The sequence below is a fragment of the Rutidosis leptorrhynchoides genome, chromosome 4 (assembly GCF_046630445.1).
Source record: "Rutidosis leptorrhynchoides isolate AG116_Rl617_1_P2 chromosome 4, CSIRO_AGI_Rlap_v1, whole genome shotgun sequence".
Lineage (NCBI taxonomy): Eukaryota > Viridiplantae > Streptophyta > Magnoliopsida > Asterales > Asteraceae > Rutidosis > Rutidosis leptorrhynchoides.
Genome location: NC_092336.1, coordinates 496024409 through 496047433, shown reverse-complemented (window position 1 = coordinate 496047433; position 23025 = coordinate 496024409). Strand labels below are relative to the sequence as shown.

The window sequence follows — 23025 nt, the reverse complement described above, 5'->3', positions numbered from 1 at the left end:
TAGCTGTTTCATTCCGGGGGTTAGCATTTGTATCGCTAGATAGACTCCTCGGTTTTCTTTCACCTATTAACCTTGCTAGGTTGCTCACTTCTTGTTCCAGATTTTGGATAGAAGATTGTTGATTTCTAAATGCTTGAGCATTTTGTTCATTAGTTTGTTTCTGAGATGTGAAAAACTGCGTTTGAGATTCAACTAGCTTTGACATCATATCTTCTAAATTTGGCTTTTTATCATCGGTTTGTGGTGGTTTATTTGGAAAAATAGGTCTTTGCTGATTGTAAGTATTATTGGATACTTGTTGATTGCTAGGACCTTGTTGGTTGTTGTATGGAACATTTCGGTTATAATTCTGATTTTGATTGTAGTTTGGTCTTGGCGGTAGATAATTATTTTGATAATTATTTCCAGGCCTTTGGTTCATGTATGAAACATTCTCTCTTTGTTCCATTGTTTGTTCAATACTGAGACAATCTTTTGTCAAATGTGATCCTCCACACTGCTCACAACCAATTCGTATTGCGTGAATATCTTTAGTCACCTTTTCCATTCGTCTCTCGAAAGCATCTAACTTTGCGGAAATGGAATCAAAGTCATGGCTAGAATCGGCTCTAGCCGCTTTAGATGATCTAACGATGTCTTTTTCTTGATGCCACTCATGTGAGTACGAGGTTGTGTTATCAATAATTTTGTAAGCTTCAGTTGCGGTTTTCTTCCTAATGGAACCATCAGCTGCTATGTCGATGTCTTTTCGTGTAGTAATGTCGCATCATTGGTAGAATATTTGTACTATTTGATAAGTGTCTAAACCATGTTGCGGACATCCTCTCAACAACTTTCCAAATCTTGTCTACGCTTCATATAAAGTTTCATTTGGCTTTTGTGTAAACGTAACAATTTCTCCTTGAAGTCTCATGGCTTTAGATGCCGGAAAGAATCTTTTAAGAAATTTCTCAACTAAAACATCCCATGTATCAATCGCCCCTTCAGGTAACGATTCTAACCAATCTTTGGCTTCTCCCTTTAAAGTCCAGGGAAATAACATGAGATAGATCTGTTTATCCTCAACTTCTCTGATTTTAAATAGAGTACAAATCCTATTAAAGGTACGAAGATGTTCATTTGGATCTTCCTTCGGCGTACCACTAAATTGGCATTGATTAGTTACCATGTGTAGGATTTGTCCTATGATTTCATAATATGGCGCATTAATTTCTGGTTGAGTAATTGCGTGACCTTGGCTAGTGCGTGTAGCTTTCATTCGATCCTCCATACTTAGAGGTTCTTGATTTTCCATGATTGAATTTGTTGAATCTGAATCACTAGAGGATTCTAATTTAATGGTTTCTTCCTCCACAATCTCCGGTTGAATGATTTGTGGTTCAGGAGGAATGATTAGTGGTTCAGGATCTCTGAATTGTCCCTGAATATCTTCCGGGTTCTCAATTATGAGATCGGGTTCAAAAAATGGATTATCGGAAATTTGAATTGGAGTACTTGGTCGACTAGATGATGATTCTAAAGAAAAATCAACGGTGACGATATTGGCTAGATGTCTTGATCGAGTTACAGGAGGTGAACGTATGAAAGGTGGTGAACATTTTGCTCGGTGCATTCACTGAATATCCTATTAGTTATAAAGATAAAAATTATATAAGTTATCAAATTAATAGACTTTTCTGATTTTGTCCACGTTTCGAATAGCCAATAGATGCAGCAGGTAGCCAGGACCCTTTAAATCAGAAGCCCCAACTCGCCACTAACAAATCCAACTATTACTACGAACCAGAAAATTTTGGATGTCTATCAATTTAACCGCTTAAAATAATTTTTCGTCGAAATTTTGAAGATAAAATCTATGTCCTAAAAACTAGAGCGTAGAAATGAGAAAGAAAAAGAGTTCGTCGAAAACGTCGAAAAATAAAAGGTCGAAAAATAATAATAAGAAAGCAAAGCTTCGAAAAATAAAAGCCTACAAACTAAATATTAAAACTTGCGTCTAAAAGTATTAAAGCTTAAAAGGAATTCTATATCTAAAACGGCAATAACTTAATAGGCACTAAAATCTATTAAATATTAAAGTGATAAACGACGTCGTAAAATTCTAAAGCACCTAAATCTTAATCTAAGAAAAAGCACTTAAAGGATTTTACGGCACATCCTAAAAATCTAGAAGTATAAATGAACTACGACAAAAACTATAACCTAAAACTAGTTACGAACGATAAAAATACAAATTACGAATTATATGTTTAAAATATACAATTTATAAAAAGATATAAAAAAATGAAATTACTTATTTTTATAAAAATATTATTTTTATACTATTATTTTATAAAAGTATTAATTTTTATAAGTAATAAAACTAATTAATTAAAACTAAAAACTAAAATATTAAATAATTAAACCCTAATTACTAATTAATTAATAATAATTAATTATTAATACCCTAACCCTAATCGTACGTCTGATGATTCAGGCCTGTCACCTTAGCTCATGCGATCGCATGAGTTGAGGGTTAATTTTCCATGCGATCGCATGGATCCAGAAATCAGGCCAGATAGTTGGGCTGCTACAGTTGGGCCCGAATACCGTTTTATTTATTTATTTATTTATTTTACTTTTTACTTTGATTTTTTTATTTTCTTATTTTATAGAAAATATAATATAATTAAAACTTATATATAAAAAAAACTTATTAGTTTTTATAACTAAAAAAAACTTTTTAATTTAAACTCTTAAAAATATAGATAAATATTTTTCTTTTTTATGTTTTTATATTTTTGTTTCTTTTTTAAAACTTATTATATTTTTACAAAAAAATAGATAATTTTTTTAATAGCGTTTCGCTTTCGGCGTTGTTGAGTTCCCCGGCAGCGGCGCCAAAACTACTTGATGTGTGCGAGGTGTAGTACGAAATAGATTATATTTTACTACGAAATACTATTAAATACGCTACAATTTTACACTAGTTATTTATTTATTTATTGAATGGATATACCTAAACCTTGCTACAACACTTATAGGCAGTGTACCTAATCGTAGAGTAGTGTAGTTTTTAGTAAGTCCGGTTCATTCCATAGGGAGCTAGCTGAGTTTAACGCTATATATATTTTAAACTATATTTGTATATATATATATATATATATATATATATATATATATATATATATATATATATAAGTATTATTATTATTATTATTATAAAAGGGGGTTTTTACCGTTTAATGACTGGTTTGTTGCTTTTCCGTCTTAAGTCACAATTAAAACCTAATGTAAAATATTAACTTAACTTAATTTAAAGCGTAAAGTAAATGACGATAAATAAAAATGCGATAAAATAAAAGTGCGATAATTTAAAGTATGATAAATAAAATGACGATAAATAAAATGACGGTAAATAAAAGTACGATGAGATATAAATTAAAGGAATTATGATTATTTAAACTTCTGTGATCATGATGTTTGACGTGTTGATTTTAATTTATTACCATGGGTTAATTGTCCTTTGTCCTGGATTATTCGATATGTCCATCTGGTTTTGTCCATAATAGTCCATCAGTCATAATTATAACGTGCGAGAGTCATCGCCAAATTAACCTTATACCCGAAGTCAAATATTCCAATTAATTGGGGATTCAAACTGTAACAAGGTCTTAATACCTTGTTTAATCAATACACCAGGTTATCGACTGCGCGTAATCCAAAGTTTTAATAATTTGTTAACAATTACACCAATTACCCTTGAATGTAATCCACCCCTGTTTTAATGAGTCCATTGAATATTAATCCATCCCCGTGTCCAGTCAAATGAATAATTATTAGTATTTATAGATATCCCGCCTACCGTACCCAGCCAAGCATATGTGGTTATATATAAATACGTCAAATTATAAATCTCTATATTAAATCAACGAGATATCATTTAATTAATATAAAGCCCATTAATAGCCCATAGTCCAATTTCCACAAGTGTCGGTCTTTTGTCCAAATCCCAATTATGGTCCAAAGCCCAATAACCCAATCTTAATATTTAGTCCAACATCACGATTACTTCGGCTTAAATAAGCATAATAATAATTTAGCTACGAGACATTAATTTAAAAAGGTTGAACATAACTTACAATGAGTATTAATAGCGTAGCGTTACACGGACAGAATTTTGACTTACAAACTTAAAAAATTCGCCACTATAACCTTATTATTATTAACTTAATATTAAAATTAAAATTATAATTAAAATATAAATATATATTGAGAGAGTGAGAGATAAGATTGAATAAGGTGTACATAAACTCGTCAAATTTGCTGCTATTTATATGACTTGGCCATGTACAGTTATCCATGCGATCGCATGGATTTAAAGCCTCCAGGCCATGCGATCGCATGGCCGCCTTCCACTGGTCACCATGCATTAAAAACGTGGGCTGCTCGTATTTTTTAATATATATAATATAATATATATAATTTAATATAATTATATATATATTATATTATATTCTTGTGCATCGTTGACTTATAATTTTAGGTCTGTTGACTTACGCGTTGATGCTCGGTTTACGTCTCAGTTCTGGATTTTCGAACGTCCTTTCGTACGCTTTGAAATCTTGTACTTTGCGTTTCGGGACTTGTACTTTTGTAATCTTTAGACGTTTCTCATCAATAATTTGAACCAGTTGGATTGTACTTTGTACTTTTTAGCATTTTGGTCGTTTGCATCTTCAAATCGTCGAATCTGTCTTTTATCTTCACCTTTTATTTTTTAAACGAATATCACTTGGAAATAGAATAATTGCAACTAAAAGCTTGTCTTTCTTGAAGGATAATGCTATGAAATATGTGTTCGTTTTTAGCATTATCATCTGCGCCAAAAACCCCACCCTACCCCCAACACATGACTTGTGTCCATCACCATTGGATATGGAGTCGGGTAGTAAGTTTTTTAGTGTGTGTGGCTCTTCTCGTTGCAGTTTCGTTGTTTATTGTCTCTGGATTATTCGTAGGTTTGCACTTTTGTAGCGTTGAATTTCGTTTTTTGTCTTGTATGCGTTTGCGTTTCTTTCATCGTTTGAGAAAAGTCCACTTTGTTTTTATATACTTTGATATCGACTAAAAAGTCGTGTTTTTACATCCGATATTAAGCCCAAAATCAATAAACTTACAAACTTTATCGAAGATTAAGCATTTATTTGCTTTATTTTGTAGATCAAGTGGTTACGAAGGCTATGGAAAAAGAATCAAAGAAACGGGCTTAAAGCGAAGAATCTATAGCGAAAACAACAACAACAACAACAACAACAACAAAACTCACTCCCGCATATGCGAGGTATGGGGGAGGTGAGCTGTAGACAATCCTTCCCGTATTCTAGAATAAAGACAAGTCATTTTTCTACCCGAAGTGAAACACTCACAAGAGTAGAGAAAGTCATCCCTCTCAATGTTCTATGGATAAAAATATTGCTTCCAAAAGGACATCCAACCTATAATTAGGAAAAAATTGAAAATAAAATATAAATTATAAAAAATGAAAAAAATAAAATAAAAAATGAGATGCCATGAACATGGTAAAATAAAATTTCCATGAATTTTAAATCATGTCTAGAATTCAATTTAGGCTCTAAGCGACAGATAAGTCAATTCAATCTAGAGCGAAAAACGGTGAAAAAAAGGTTACGACCTTGAAAATCAAGTTACGATCCGGAAATCAGCGGGCACACGACCTGGACACATGGCTTTTCGAATCCACACAGGCTGCCCACACGGCTTTCCCATGGACCAGTTTGCACGACTGTCTCACACATCTGAAACAACATACGCTGCCTCACACGCCCCGTGTACCATCCTGCCTAATTTACACGGGTGGCTCACACGAGTTGCCAGCTCCATAATTGCCTATATACAGGGGCTTGATTTCTCATTTGAATAACTTTTCAACAATTCATACATACAATAAACATTCAGATATAGATCAGAATTTAGTAGTTTTGTAATTATTACCAAGGATATCTCCGAGACCCTGCAATAAAGGGTGAATCTTCTATACGCACTGCTTTTTCAGGTTCTAGTCTATTTACGCATTTTTATTTAGACATGTTTTGTAAATACCTATGTTTGAATATGCGTTTTAGAATTGCTATGCTAGCATAAGATATTCGTATGTTGCTATGATACAAACTTAGGCTAGCGTAATTATGTAAACTTAGTACGATTACTATTGTTATGTGGAAGCTGTGATACTGATAAACCCGTATGTAAAGATTTTAAGGACTATCCAACTTAGGTTGTGGTAAAAACATGTCCAATTATATGAAGTTAGTTACTTCATAGGATCTAGGACCCTTGATTATTCTCTTTACTCGAAGCATCTATGAATTTAGTAAGGTTGATGTTCCCAAGAGGCATTCCTTGCGCTTTTAAGACATGGAACCTCGGAATTGACACGAGAAAGGTCTAGCATAGATGGTAATTGTTTCTGAGAGACCTCTTAGGACCTTTATGACTCATCCACCTACATCAAACCATAGGGCTCATTTCTATTGCATTTTCTTGTTTGATTGTTGCCTTAGGAACGTTTATACTAATCCATGTATGCATGTTGTGGGTTTTTATCTGTTTCATTATCAGCTTAACACTGTATTGTCTGCAAAATAGTTAGGATTATTCTAACACTCTTAGAATGATGACAGTTTAAGTTAACGCTGGGTTATACCAATTTAAACTGACGGGTTCTCCTGTTTGTTATCATGTTTACTCAACAAGGCACGCCCTTATTCGATTCAAAGATCGATGCGAGGTTTAGGATTAAATTACAATCGTTAAACTAAACCAGTGACTTCATTTAGGATAACTTCAAGGTTTATTTACCCTTCAGTTATACAACCATAGTGACATACCCGCCTTTGTCATTAGACAACTCTTGGACCAAAGACCGGTAGGATTGTATGGCTGAATCATTCGATGGGCGTTAGAACTACACTAGTGTGACAACCCGAAAATTTCCGATCAAATTTAAACTTGATCTTTATATGTTTCCGACACGATAAGCAAAGTCTGTAATGTTGAAATCTCAAAAACTTTGAACTGTGTTCATGTATTCATTTACCCATCGACTGCTCTTGACGATTCACGAACAATTATGTGTAAAACGACCCGAATTTTTCCGTTAATATATATGAGATTAATATTTACACAATTAAATATTTCCAACATGTTAAGCAATCAAACTTGTTAAGACTTGATTAATTGAAACGGAATTCATGTAAACGTTTGACCACCCAGTTTGACCGATGATTCACGAACTCATAACTTGTATTAATATATGTGTGTGTGTGTGTATATATATATATATATATATATATATATATATATATATAACTTGAAAATATGATAATTGAATATCTCATTAAGTATATTAACAAAGTATTATATATATATTTTCATACTACTAATTTAAAAGGTTTGTGAACAATATATATGTTACTATTTAAATGACGTAATTAACTTATGTTAAAATGTATTTACATATAATGTATTATGAGTGTAAATACATCCTTACAAGTATTGAATATACTTTATAATATAACAATACATATAAAGGATAGTTATACTCGTATTTTTGTTCAATTTCCTCAAGAATTCTACTCGCATTCATACGGTATTTTTTTACCCATATTATACACAGCTTCTAAAAGTATTTACTATTGGTATATACCAATAGAAATCTGCAATTATTTGTGTAATATTTCATCCATGACCTAATCAATTTAATATGTCATCCATGACTTAATACATTTTAACTTATACTAGATATTTTCACTAAAAAAACAAATTTTCAAGCCTATAAATAAGTACCATTTCTAACTCATTTTTACACATTAATTTTCCAAATTTTACTTCCAATTTTCACACACACACTTGCAAGAACTCTCTCAAGTTTTGTTCTAGTACTTCTTTCCAGCAACTTTACATTCTAAACTTGAGGTAAAAACTCTAGTTCAACTATTGTTCAATTCATATGTTTATAGCTATCTATATGAGAGTTTATAAACTAGAATATAGTTTAGTTGATTCTAAACTTGTTTGAAGAACTAATCTAATCTTTCTAACTTAACTCTAATAACACTTATTTATATGTATTATGATATTATATTAAGTTAATATAAGAACTTATAATTTTTACATATGAAGAACACCTTGAAACTTAACATATATCGTTTAATCTCCATTCGGTAAAAAGCGGGCTGTTTTGGGTTGGGAATTAAAAACCTATCTTAGACTTTGAGTTCGAGGCTAAGACTTTGAAAATATGTTAATATATGTAAATAAGACTTTTATATTTTTTCATGATTTTAGACAAAGTGGAAGTATTTTATCAAAAATCATATATTGGGTGGGTGCCGGGATTCTTCCAAATCTGTCCACCGACACAAAAAGAGGGTAAAACTCTGAATATTAATATATGTACTGAACTTTTCGAATTGTTTTTGAAAAATTAACTTCTTAAGGAATCCATAGCAATTTGATTCACTTTAAACGGAGTTGTAATGAATATTTGGCGAGCAAAACAAAATCTGCTAAAATTAACGTTGTATGGACGAAATTTATATTGTAAAAACTATATCCTTGCTAATTTTTCTTATATCCTATATATATTTGGATATGTTATCATTAGTATAACAAAATATTATAATCTTAGTTAATTTCGAGATTGTATATATATATATATATATATATATATATATATATATATATATATATATATATATATATATATATATATATATATATATATATATATATATATATATAATAATCTTGGTACATTCCATGACAATAAGTATACAATACGTTTTGATAAATCCTAAGATAATAAGTATACAATACGTTTTGATAAATTCTAAGACAATACATATGCAATACGTCTCTGGGTTGATGCAAAGACAATACGTATACAATACGTCGTGGGGTAATTCTAAGATTATATATATACTGATTATTGGACTGTTGGACATTTCGGACTATTTTGGACTACTAACAAAGGACTACTAACATAAAAATGTTAAAAATTAATTCTATGAACTTGTTTTATTTTATTTCACATGTCAAATTATTATCTGAATCATTATTATTGTTATAGGTTCGTGAATTCAAGGACGACGGCCATATTTTTAATAAGCTAAAAACTTATTATTAATATACTTTTACTACTGTGAGTATATAGTCCCATTTTTAAACTCTACAAATATTTTGGGATGAGAATACATGCATTTTATGTTTTATGCCATAGACACAAGTACTTAAAATATATTCTACGTTGAGTTGTACCACCTTGCATATCTTCCCTAATAGCTTGGTAACTAATATTTACATGTTGTAATAACATGTAAGCGCGAATCCTATTGACAGATCTATTGGGTTTGACAACCCCAACCGGGCTAGTCGCTCTAGTATCGTAAATGGTTGCATAGTACTTCATTTTTACTACACTTGGAACAGTGTATGGAGATTTTATAATAAAGGGAATATGCTACATTAATGGTTAAGTATGGTTACTGAAGCGCTCAACAACTTATAGAATACTTTTATACACTTGCGAGTGTACATATATTTATAACTATGAAATCTTGTGGTCTATATTTATATCGATGTTAAACCTATACATCTCACCAACCTTTGTGTTGACTGTTTAAGCATGATTATTCTCAGGTCCTTAAGAAAGTCTTCCGCTATTGCATAATTAGAGCAAACTGTGCATGGAGTCTCATACTTTTAATTAAATAAAGTGTTGCATTCAATAAAACCTTTGTCATGTATTATATTTGACTGTTATGTCAAGTGTGTAGTATTTGAAAACCGATGTATTATGGGGATTATTCATTAAATAATCGCCCAATTGTTTAAAACATGCATTATGTATAATAATGGTGTGCTTTTTATGAAACGAATGCAATATTTTCTAAAACATATCATATAGAGGTCAAATACCTCGCTACGGGACCAATGAATAACGTACTGCGTTTATAGTAATATGGATGGGTCGTTTCAACTAGCTAAATCCTTTACCTCGTAATTACCTTTCCATATCCTAAACGTATATCATAGTCATATTTCCTTAATCTGCATTCTCCGGATATCCCTAACCCTTTACTTTTATTGCAAGTAGGACATAATTAAAACACAAAACCACTATCATTTTTTCCAGTTAATTTAACTAAAAGACAATTCTCAATTAAGATTCAATTCACATAACCATTAAAAACATGACCCTAGGTCAATTTACTTTTTCTATCCATGTAGAAAAGAAAAAGAATATTTAGGCCCCGCACTTATAAATAAAAAGTTCACCCGCAATACCTTATGTGTACCATTCTCTCCTCCTCGTTACACGACAAACGAAGCCGTCTGTTTGGGCGATATCATACTTCGTCTTTTCACCAAATAATATATCACCGTATGGAGAGTTGATTCTTACACCACTATTTTCAGTCATACAATCTTAAATGTGCATTAACGTATTATATTGTACAATGTATTAAAGTATATTTTGTGATGTTTGAATTAAATTTGACGGTAAGAATCTTCGCCCTCACATATAATCCTACATTCTATTGTTTATTCATCCGTGATGATTTAGATTTTGTTGAAATCTATTTACAAAATGGATTTTTTTATAATATAATATAACACATATAAAGATGTGTGGGATGGTGTGCATAAATGGTGGGGTCACCTTCAAGGCCGAATGATTTTTCTCTTAATAATGCTTTCAGGATAGACCAAGGAAACAATAGGACAAAGGCTGGGTATCTAACTTGACAAGCAGTTAATTGGGCTTGTGGTTATTTGATTTGAAAGAATATAAATCTAAAGGTTTTTCACAATAAGTGAAAGTCGACTTCGGATATCTTAAACGACATCCAAATCAAGAGCTTCGAGTGGTTTTCAAAGAGGGCAAAAATATTCTCTTTCGAATGGCACCAATGGCTTATTAATCCAAATTATTATAGCGGCATAGCAATGACAAAAACTAGAGTCGGCTAAGTGTAAATGGTTCTTCGTGTTGTTTGCTTGGCGTATATAGATGTATATTGCTTCGTTTGTAAATTTTGACTTTTCTTCACTGCTGTAATGTTTAGCTGTTGATAGGTTGGCTTGGTATTTTTACAAACGATGATGTACACTCTATTTTCTTTCTATATATTAGCTTTAAAAATATATATATATATATATCTCTCATATCTTTTTTGTCTCATAAAGGGTATCCAATTTACTATACTTGTTTGTCCAAAAATTATTGTCTATTACAGTAAATAACAATTAAAATTCTATCAAGTTTTAACTATGTCTCTTTTATTATTATAAATTTACCATTAAATAATCAATTAATTTATTCGTTATTCTTTATAACAACATTAAATTAATGACAAATTAAATAATGCATTAATATATCTTAAATTCAACAAAAAGTTAAACTGGACGATTTTTATAGAACTGATGGTAGGGATGTGCATTAAACGATTTCGACCATGAAATCGACCAAACCAAATTGATTTGGCTAAAGTGAGTTGACTTATTTGGTTTTGGTTTATTGGTTTCACCCGGATATATTTACAGTCTTCGGTTTGGATTAGGTTGGTAAAGTTAACATGTGGTTTCAAACCCAAAAATTGAGATATACTTTTATTTATGGTGTATATATATATATATATATATATATATATATATACTATATTATATATTAAATTTAACTTATTCTGAATTTCAAGTATGTATATATATATATATATATATATATATATATATATATATATATATATATATATATATATATATATATATATATATATATATATATATGCGCTATATTATATATTAAATTTAACTTATTCTGAATTTCAAGTATGAGTTATCTTTTATTTGTTATTGTTTGAGTTTAATGTTTTTATTGATTGGATTTCACTTTACAATTGAATTTGTTTATCTTACCCTGTATTATGAATTCTATATACTTAAAAACTTAGTAGCTACTGGTTTTTCATTTTTTATTTTTGTGCTACCAAGTTCATTGATGTAGTTTAAACTGTAAATATGGGTTGTATATTCTTGGACTGTTTCTCATAATGCATGCTTAGCAGAAAATATTGTATCATGGATTGTAAACTTATATGTTTATCAATAAAAATAAGTTTGCTATTAAAAATAAAAACTACATACTCTTTATCTAAAACTTATAATTTGGTTTAACTAAAACCAATCCATGTAAACTGATTTCTTATTTGATTGCATTGGTTTGGTTTTGTCAAATTAGGTTCGATTATTGGCTTTAAAAAATATTCTTGAAAACCGATTAAATTAAACCGAATAAACTATGTAAATCACAAACTGACCAAACGAACACCCCTAACTGATCGAGTATATAGCAAGTTGAATCAATTTTCTTCTATCTTTCAATAAAATTAAATTTTGAGTTTGATATTATATGGAGAATGGAGAATGCTAACCAAAAGCCAAACTATGATCATATTCATTTTAATTCTAAATTTATAACTCTTTTTTTGGTAAGCGAGGAAACCCTTCTATGAACGAGTACACTGGCTCCCCCATAGAAGGTAAAACCCCGGGTAATCAAGCCCCTCGAGCGCGAGACCTGATACCGGGTGAATTGCGCATTATGCGCACCCTCTAGTCACACTCCCTTTTTGAACAATTTGGCATAGCCAGAAATTGAACTCGGGTTGTGTGCTTCCTTGGGCAACTCGGTGGCCACTCAGGTAAATCGTTCGTTTAACAATTTATTCACCATATAAAGAATAAGGGAAGGACGGTAAGTCATTTTGATTGTAAATGTGTGTTTTTCATTGTCGTGTTGCACGGTGGCGTCCTAGGACATAGTGGTGTTTCTTTGTTTTTTCGTTCTTTATTTTAATAAAAATATATTATTGGGAGGTTGTCACTCTAATCACCTTCTTCTTGACTTTTTTTGTTTAACAAAAACCTATTAATGGGAGGTAGTCACTCTTTCTTGACTCCTTCTCCCAAACGTACCATAAAATTTAAATCAATTCTTCCTTCTATTGACTGCAATTTAATTAAGTGTCACAACTATCACCTTTTATCACTTACTCATTCCCTCTCAAATCTATTGTTGACAGAAAAAAAAAATACAAAGTTTAAGAAATGTAATAATTACATTCTACTTTTTATGTTTTTCTTGTTTTCAATTTTACTTTTCACCAAACTTTTTGTCTTACATGCACATGTTAAGGATAAAATAAAACTTTACCGCTTTATTCTTATTTATTTATGAAAGTAAACAATTAATTTCAACATCTTAAAAATGAATACTAGACGATAGATTCGGGACAGATGGAGTAATATTTTTACCAACTGAACCGAATAAATTGTACTAGAAAAAGAGTTTCCACGCGGTGGCAAAGGTCCACCACTGAATTCTGTTTTTTCGGTAAGGTACAAGATTTCTCCGACAAGGATCAACCCCTTCCAATAACCGTAACAATCGTCGAAACTTGTTGAGCAGCTTATTTTATTGAAACCCTAATACTTAGGGGCAAATTTTAGGGAAGGGATTATATTTCATGATAAAGGTAGTGAAGTTTAATTTCATAAAGTATTTGTTTTATACTTTTATATATATTGATTGCTAATTTTTTTATCCATCAAAGATTTAGCGATACTTTCTCCAATTTTTAGCTATATATCTAGTGAAAACAAATTGCAATGAAATAATTTACGAATTTATTAAATATCACGAAGTATATGCAGGGCCGTCTCACTATTTTAATGGGCCCTGCCTGTTCAGGACATAAAAACTAGACCTTTATCAATACTAAATTTATACAGTAATACATATATACTAAATAAAAAGAAAGATATATATATATATATATATATATATATATATATATATATATATATATATATATATATATATATATATATATATATATATATATATATATATAGTGGACCAATCCATGAATAAGCACTAAATGTGGTACAAACTGGATAAGTAAAATTTCAAATTTTTTTTTCTTAAAAAAACTATCCTTTAATATGCAAATAGAAGAAAACGAAAAAAATTTAAAAAGTTTTTTAACAAAATCGTTCGAAAATCGATGATGAATGGTAAACATCGATGATGAATGGTAAAAATTGATGATGAATGGTAAAATTAACCATTCATCTGGTTAATTTATCATTCTTTTTGTTCGCGATGAATGATAAAATTAATTAATGCTAAAAAAAAGCAGATGAATGGTTAATTTAACCATTCATCTGTTTATGATGAATGATAAAAAAAACAGATGAATGGTTAATTTAACCATTCATCTGGTTTTTTTAGCATTGATTAATTTTATCATTCATCGTAAACAAGATGAATGATAAATTAACCCGATGAATGGTTAATTTTACCATTCATCATCGATTTTTGAAAGATTTTGAACTTTATTTTTTATGAAAAAAATTGATTAGAGGTGCATTTTAATGCAGATTTATGAATGTAAAAAAAAAAATTATTTTGCTTATCCCGTTTGTACTCCATGGAAAACTCATGGTAGTAGAGAACTCATGGAACTCGTGCAGATTCACTAAATCTGCGTGCAGATTCACATTTTTTTTTTTGCAGATTTTTTTTTCTGTTCAGATTTTTTTTTTGCAGATTCAGTCAATCTGCGTGCAGATTGTAGATTTTTTTCAGTTTTTTTTTTTTTTTTTTACAGATCGACTTTTTCAGTTTTTTTATACAGATTGAGTCAATCTGCGTTTTTTTTTCTTTTTCAGATCGACTTTTTTCTGTGCAGATTTGACTTTTTTTTGTGCAGATTGAGTCAATCTGCGTGCAAATTGACCTTTTTTTGTAGTTTTTTTTTTTTCCTTTTGCAGATTCACTTTTTTTCTCTGTGCAGATTCGCTGTTTTTTTTTGCAGTTTTTTTTTCCCAGATTGTATTTTTTTTCATAGATTGACGCTCAATCTCCACATAGATTGAAGTTCAATCTATGAGTTCTATGGGTTCTCTACATACTCTAGTTCTCTAGGGATCCTTTCACTATATATATATATATATATATATATATATATATATATATATATATATATATATATATATATATATATATATATATATATATATATATATATATATATGATATTACTAACATTTTATTAATATAAATGAAGTTAATTTGCGATTAAATTGCATGATAAATGAATTTTCATGAGCTGATTATGAAGAAAATACAAAACGAATGTATTATAAAAAATGGTAAAATTTTGATCTTTATAAAATTTGGGGCTCTATTGGACTACACAGTTTTTCACATGTGATCGAGACACCCCCTAAGTATATGTTAATTAGTAATTATTAGGTAGTATACGTTAATTGTCAACTTATGTAGATATCTCTCACATTCAAATGATATTTCACCTTACGTCCTCACTGCATTAACTTTGAATATTTACAAAGAAGAATAAGCAAATACTCCGTATTTAAAAAGGAAATATAAAGCAATAGAAAAACATTTCTCCGTATAAAACTTAAACTATACATACGTAAACATCACAATAAATTCACAAAGGGAAAAAAACATAAAACTATATCTTGATCAAGCAATTAAAATCGTAACGGCAAGTATCTTTCCAACTAAGCCAGCTTTTGTATGTCAAACTCCTTTATTCGTTTCAACTTTCAGTTTCTTGGAAGGCAAATAAAAATGTTAAAAATCTTTTTTTTCCTTGGCAGCTAAATGAAGTATATAGAATAGTAGCTAGGCATTATCCGCCCAAGTTTTTTCGTATCCTAGACACATCTTGACCGTTAATCTGAAACGCCTTTTTCAAGATATCATCAGGAATACTCGGTTTTGTAGTGAACGTAGCTGATGACGCGAGTTGTGCACCAGGGTTTTGGCTAGTAAGCCCTGAAATAGCTAAAGCCGGCGCTTTCGAATCAAGATTATACAAAAAATGTATTAAACCTTTAGGAAAAACAAAAGAATCACCCTCACGTAACTGTTGTGTAAATAGTCTATTTGTAGTGTCAACAAATCCCACCAAAAGTGAGCCTTTTACTAGAATGGTTACTTCAGACGCACGTGGATGTGTATGAGGTGGCACGAGCCCATTTCCGGCTATGTCAACTCGAGCCATTGTTAACCCAAGTGTGTTCATTCCAGGAAGATTTCGAATATTTGTAAGTGTGACATTAAACCCTAAGGGATTGGCTGCAGTGTTACCAGATTTTGATAATGCACTTGTAGTAAAATGAGAAGGTTCTGCATTTGCGGGGTTTATACATGGCGCTCCGTTGACGAAAATAGTGTGTGCACCTTGTGGTGCGGCTACACAATAGTCTTGTAGTGGATCAGGGTCCGATATAACTCGCGCAACGAATATAACAAAGAAACATAGTAACAAATGGGATGTGCTCATGATATTGGAATCTTTAGTGAATACAGAGATTTTGTTATCTGGTAACAAAGGAGTTAAGGCAATATATCATATCCAAATTTGGAAGTGGGGATTGAGTAACTTGGGAGCATTATTTGAAGAAAATTGTAAGGCAAGTTAATGATGTTTGATTTGAATTTGTGACCTTAAATATATCTAGTGGAAAGTATTGAACTTGCATTTTCTTATAGGGCCAGTATAATCATGTACTCCGTACTATGATAGTGATATCTTACCTTTGAAGTCTAGAAAATAATGGGTTTCCATCTAGGCCCATAAGATACTAAGAAACTGTAGCCTGTTAGATTTAGAATGCATAATATTATTTATGAATGATTATTTATGAATGATTAACAATACATAATACATAGATATATAAAGAGTTAAACCCTAACAATATAAACGGGCTAGGCCCAACTGCTAAATACATGAGCTAAGATATAATGGCTAACATCCCCTCGCAGATGGAGCGGGAGTACGGCGAACGCTCAAACTGGATCTGAACTCGTCGTAAAGGGCAAATGGAAGGCCTTTGGTCCGCTGATGTTGGACTCGATTAGATGCAAGGTAGACGGAGCTAACATTATCACAGTAAACTAGTGTAGCAGAGGTGAGAGGGCAGTGAAGCTCACGAAGAAGATTACGTATTAAAAATGTCTCAGCAACAGCACTGGCAACTCCTCGATATTCTGCCTCAGCACTGGAGCGAGAAGGAGTAAGTTGTCGCTTCAAAGACCGAGAGAGTAGATTGTTGCCAAGGAAGACACAATACCCCAAAGTGGAGCGTCTGGAAAAAGGGCAACCGGCCCAGTCAGCATCAGAGTAAGCAACCAAAGTGGTAGGGGACGATGCATATAACTGTAATCCCATGTCAAGAGTCCCCTGAATATAACGAACAATCCACTTGAGAGCATGTAAGTGTTGCTCCCGAGGGTCGTGCATGAAAAGACAAATTTGTTAAACTGCATAGGAGATGTCTGGACGAGTGAAGGTGAGATACTGTAATGCACCTACAAGGCTACGATATAAAGTTGGGTCCTGCACAGAAGGACCATGGGCAGTAAGCTTGGCGCCTGGCTCAACAGGGGTCCTGCACGGATGACAAGAAGTCATACCGGCTCGCTCAAAAACCTCTATGGCATACTACTTCTGAGACAAGAACATATCAGTGGCAGTGCGCGATGCTGAGATGCCAAGAAAATAATTCAAGGGTCCTAAGTCAGCCATGAAAAATTCCTTATGTAAAGACTGAATAATCGTGTTGATAAATAAATAAAGAAGTGTCACATCGGTTGTGGTGGAATCCAAGGCACTTGTAGCGACCCCGACAAATCGTCAAATGACGGCGTCATCTACGTATGGTCCCATTACATGGTCGTAAGTCTTTATAACAAAGTTTGACCGAAAAGTATGTCGCATTCATTTCATAAATAAGGGTGTTTCAAAGTTTACAAAAGTAGTTTCCATAACAAGTACATAACAATGTTTAAAGTTTGTATGAAACACGTGCGACACGATTAAAAGTAGTCAAAAAGACGCTCCACGTATGCAAGTATACTCGACATCCAATGCAAGTATCAAATAGTATGAGCGGAAGCATGTATCACCTAAGTTCAAGGACCTGAGAAAAACATAGAGAATTTGTCAACGAAAACGTTGGTGAAATCATAGGTTTAAACAAGTAAATGAGTAATAGTAAGTTGAACCACAAGATTTGCAACATCGATAAAGCCATAGTACATTCTAAAAGTTAATATTCACGAGCACCCAATTATCAAAGCTTAACGTTCCGTCCGTTGAATACCCCATCAATTAGTGCTAGAACAACACTGTTCCCGAAAATATATTTCATTCGTAAACGGTAGCGAACCGTTTGAATGAGGGTTTGTCAAACCCATATGGCCATATAACATAAGTTCTCGCTTACACCATCTGATGTAACTAATGATAATCGGATTGAGGATTTTCGTTCTAAACTCGTATGTAGAATGTTTGTTTTCCCGTTCTTGTGTTCACTTAGTTCAAAAGAATCGTTTATGTTTTCTCATCCCAAAAGCAAGTTCAAAAGAGTAAAAGTGGGACTATGATCTCACCTTTGATTGCAAGAGTGAAATAGTACTTCAACAAGTAAACGTGCAAAGAACAATGCTAGTCTCGACCTAAACAATTAGGTTGTATCAATAACGATAGTCACGAAGGGTCAAAGATGTTCAATTAGTCCTATGGCTCGATACGACTCGATTAATATAGCATGTGAAGCAAATTGTCAAGTTTCATGCAAGATACAAGTATAAAAGCATGTTAGGAAGATTGCATAATTAATTGGTTAAGTTTGACAAAAAGTCAAACTTGGTCGGGTCAAAGTCAACGAAAAAGTCAACATGTTCGGGTCGGGTCCCGGACAAATTTTCCATGCTAATTATTCATATACAAGTATATTAAAACAAGTTTCATGTGAATCGGAGGTCGGTAGCTAGTCAAACATTTCACGTTAAAAGGGACATGGAGGTCAGAATCTGTCCAGGCCATTCGGCGCGCCGCGCGGGGTAGGGGCGCGCCGCGCCACCATCTGTGCAGGTCTGTTTCTGTTTTTCCCAAGTATGCACGAGCCAAAACCTTTTCCAACCCAACTCTTGACCCGCAAACACTTATAATGCCTATTATATATCGTTGGAAAGGTAATTTGACGAGGAATACAACTAAGCACATTTCATCAATCAAACTTCCACTTACAATAACCAAAAACCGTAATTAAACATTCATAATCAAAGTTTAAGTTCCAAAAACGCATTTTATGATTCGGGCAACCAATTTACATGTATGTTATGCCGTTTCGAAGCTAATCAAACACACATTGCAACAAAACACTTAACAACAATATCTCATAGCATTTGACGCATCAAAAGTTCATGTAAAGCTCATCAAACCCTAATCCAAAATCACAAATTCAACAATCTTGCATATGAAACTAATCCATGTCAACCTACATACCAATTTGAAGCTAGTGATGTTAGGAACACAATTAAAACATGAACTTTCATCATTCAACAACATATGAACACCTAAAACTCAAGATTAAGCAAGCATTCTTTCAATATGAACTAGTTACATCAAAATATCAAAAACGAGCATACAAATCACATAAACAAACTAGACTCGAGCCATAGACACTAATTAACAACCTTATAACTTAAAAATCTCAAGAACACAAGAATTAGTGATTTTAGAAAGTTACCCAAAATTGATGAAATCGGTATGGAAACGAAGAGGAGATCACGAGGAGTTCAAATATGCAATTTGTTTTGATCGAATCCTTCTTGAACGAATTTGGATGATGATTGAAGGTTTGAGGGTTTTGAGAGAAAAAGGTGAAGTATTATTTGGGAGGTGATAAAATGAATGGAGAGGAAAGAGTTGACTAGTTGACCTAGTCATCTCTTTCTCCATTTGGCAACTTTAGTCCCTCAACTTAGGAAACGGGTACGGGAATTACCTAAACGAGATAATTCAAACGCGTATTAACGAGATGTGTTATAAACATATAACGGAACTTAAATAGTTAAACGGAAAAGTAAATGGAGAAAGGCGGGATGTTACATTACCTACACCTTAAAAGAAATTTCGTCCCGAAATTTAAGTAGGCGTAGTAGTCGTTGTTTCTTCCTCGAGATCTTGCGTTTCCGAATTCACGAATAGATGAGGATACTTCCTTTGCATTTGATCTTGTCTTTCCCAAGTAAACTCGGGTCCCCTTTTGGCGTTCCAACGGACTTTAACAATCGGGATTCGGCTTTGTTTCAATGTCTTGACGGAGGTGTCCACAATTTCAACCGGTTCCTCCACGAAATGAAGTTTGTCATCAATGGTAAGCTCCTCGAGAGGAATGACGATATCGGGTTCGGCAAGACACTTTTTCAAGTTGGATACATGGAAAGTAGGATGAACGGAGTTCAATTGAGGCGGAAGATCTAAACGATAAGCAACGGTTCCAATACGCTCCAAGATTTCGAAAGGACCAATATACCGCGGATTTAGCTTCCCGCGTTTCCCAAAACGGATTACACCCTTCCAAGGTGCGACTTTTAACATTACCCGGTCACCGGCTTGAAATTCAAGATCGTTGCGTCGTTTGTCGGTATAGCTCTTTTGACGACTTCGGGCCGTCCTAAGCCTATCTCGAATTTGAATGATTTTCTCGGTGGTTTCGTGAATGAGTTCGGGTCCGGTGATTTGCACGTCGCCTACCTCGGCCCAACAAAGAGGTGAACGACATTTGCGGCCATATAGCGCTTCAAAAGGTGCGGCTTTAATACTCGCGTGATAACTATTGTTATAAGAGAACTCGGCGAGAGGTAAGTGCTTGTCCCAAGCTTTTCCGAAATCAACCACGCAAGCTCGTAACATGTCTTCTAAGGTTTGAATTGTACGTTCGCTTTGTCCATCGGTTTGAGGATGATATGCGGTGCTCATGTCTAAACGCGTTCCCAACGCTTCTTGCAATGTACGCCAAAATCTAGAAACGAAACGACCATCTCGGTCGGAGATAATCGATAAAGGTACACCGTGTCGGGCTACAATCTCCTTAATGTATAGTCGTGCAAGTTTCTCCATTTTGTCGGTCTCTTTCATGGCGAGAAAGTGCGCGGATTTGGTGAGGCGATCGACAATGACCCAAATAGTATCATAACCGCCTGACGTTTTTGGTAGTTTGGTGATAAAATCCATCGTGATCCTTTCCCACTTCCATTGCGGGATCTCGGGTTGTTGAAGTAACCCGGACGGTCTTTGGTGTTCGGCTTTGACTTTGGAACATGTCAAACACTTGGAAACATAAGTAGCTACGTCCCTTTTGATGTTCGGCCACCAATATAGTTGTTTAAGGTCGTGGTACATCTTATTGGCACCGGGGTGAATCGAGTATCGTGACTTATGGGCTTCATCTAAAATGAGGCTTCGTAGGTCCCCATAATTAGGCACCCAAATCCTTCCGGTGTAATATCGGAGTCCGGTCTCCCTAATTTCGAATCGAGAGACGAGAATGTTCAAGAGCTCGTGTGAAAGGTTTTCATCCTTGAGAGCCTCATCTTGGGCTACCCGAATTTGGCTATTAAGGTTTGTGTGGATGGTGATGTTTAAGGCTCGGACACGAAGAGGCACCGCTCTTTCTTTTCGACTTAAAGCATCGGCTACTAGATTTGCCTTCCCGGGATGGTAACGAAGCTCGCAATCGTAATCGTTTAAGGTTTCAATCCACCTTCGTTGTCTCATGTTTAGTTGCTTTTGATCGAAAATGTGTTGGAGGCTTTTGTGGTCGGTAAAGATAGTACTCTTGGTTCCATAAAGATAGTGTCTCCACATTTTAAGTGCAAAGACAACGGCTCCGAGTTCGAGATCATGTGTCGTATAGTTTCGTTCATGAATTTTGAGTTGTCGAGAAGCATAAGAAATGACTTTCGTTCGTTGCATCAATACACACCCAAAACCATGTTTCGAGGCATCACAATATACAACAAAGTCATCATTGCCTTCGGGAAGTGACAAGATAGGAGCGGTGGTTAGCTTCGTTTTCAAGATTTGGAATGCGGATTCATGTTCGGTCGCCCAAATGAATTTCTTTCCCTTGTGAGTCAATGCGGTTAGAGGACGTGCAACCAAAGAGAAGTTTTCGATGAATCTACGATAGTACCCGGCGAGACCCAAAAATTGACGAATGTGAGTAGGAGTAGTAGGAGTCTCCCATTTGTTAATGGCTTCGATTTTCGTTGGATCGACTTTAATACCTTGGTCACTTACAACATGACCAAGAAATTGAACTTCCTTTAACCAAAATTCACACTTGGAGAATTTGGCATAGAGTTGTTCTTGTCTTAAAAGTTCAAGCACGAGTCGGAGATGTTCTTTGTGTTCCTCTTCGTTTTTAGAATAGATCAAAATATCATCGATGAACACGATAACGAATTTGTCGAGGTAAGGTTTGCACACGCGGTTCATGAGATCCATGAACACCGCCGGTGCGTTAGTGAGACCGAAAGGCATGACAAGGAACTCATAACTACCATAACGAGTCCGGAAAGCGGTTTTGGAGACATCTTCCCCCTTAACCCTTAGTTGATGATAACCCGAACGGAGATCGATTTTTGAATATACACGAGAACCTTGTAGTTGATCAAAGAGGTCATCGATGCGAGGAAGAGGATATCGGTTCTTAACCGTCAATTTGTTTAGTTCACGATAATCAATGCACATTCGTAGGGATCCGTCTTTCTTTTTAACAAACAAAATCGGAGCGCCCCAAGGTGAATGGCTAGGTTGGATGAAACCACGATCAAGTAGTTCTTGGATTTGACTTTGTAATTCTTGTAATTCGGATGGAGCGAGTCTATACGGTGCACGCGCTACGGGTGCGGCTCCTGGAATAAGATCGATTTGAAATTCAACCGGTCGATGAGGTGGAAGACCCGGTAATTCGTCGGGAAATACATCGGAAAAGTCACTAACAATTGGCACATCTTCGATACGCTTTTCGTCGGCCTCGACTTTCTTAACGTGAGCAAGAATC

The 23025-nt window shown here is 33.6% G+C and overlaps 1 protein-coding gene across 1 annotated transcript; it reads right to left on the bottom strand.

Moving 5' to 3' along the window:
* Window positions 1-15488: 15488 nt before the first annotated feature.
* On the bottom strand, window positions 15489-16469 carry LOC139844705 (germin-like protein subfamily 1 member 1). The gene has a single exon (XM_071834925.1). It carries the CDS (start codon window positions 16446-16448, stop codon window positions 15792-15794), a length of 657 nt encoding a protein of 218 aa, XP_071691026.1. The 5' UTR covers window positions 16449-16469; the 3' UTR covers window positions 15489-15791.
* Between the last annotated feature and the right edge of the window lie 6556 nt (window positions 16470-23025).

Bases quoted from the DNA above. Each gene is read 5' to 3' on its own strand.
- LOC139844705 (XM_071834925.1), bottom strand. From the start codon at position 16,448: ATGAGCACATCCCATTTGTTACTATGTTTCTTTGTTATATTCGTTGCG.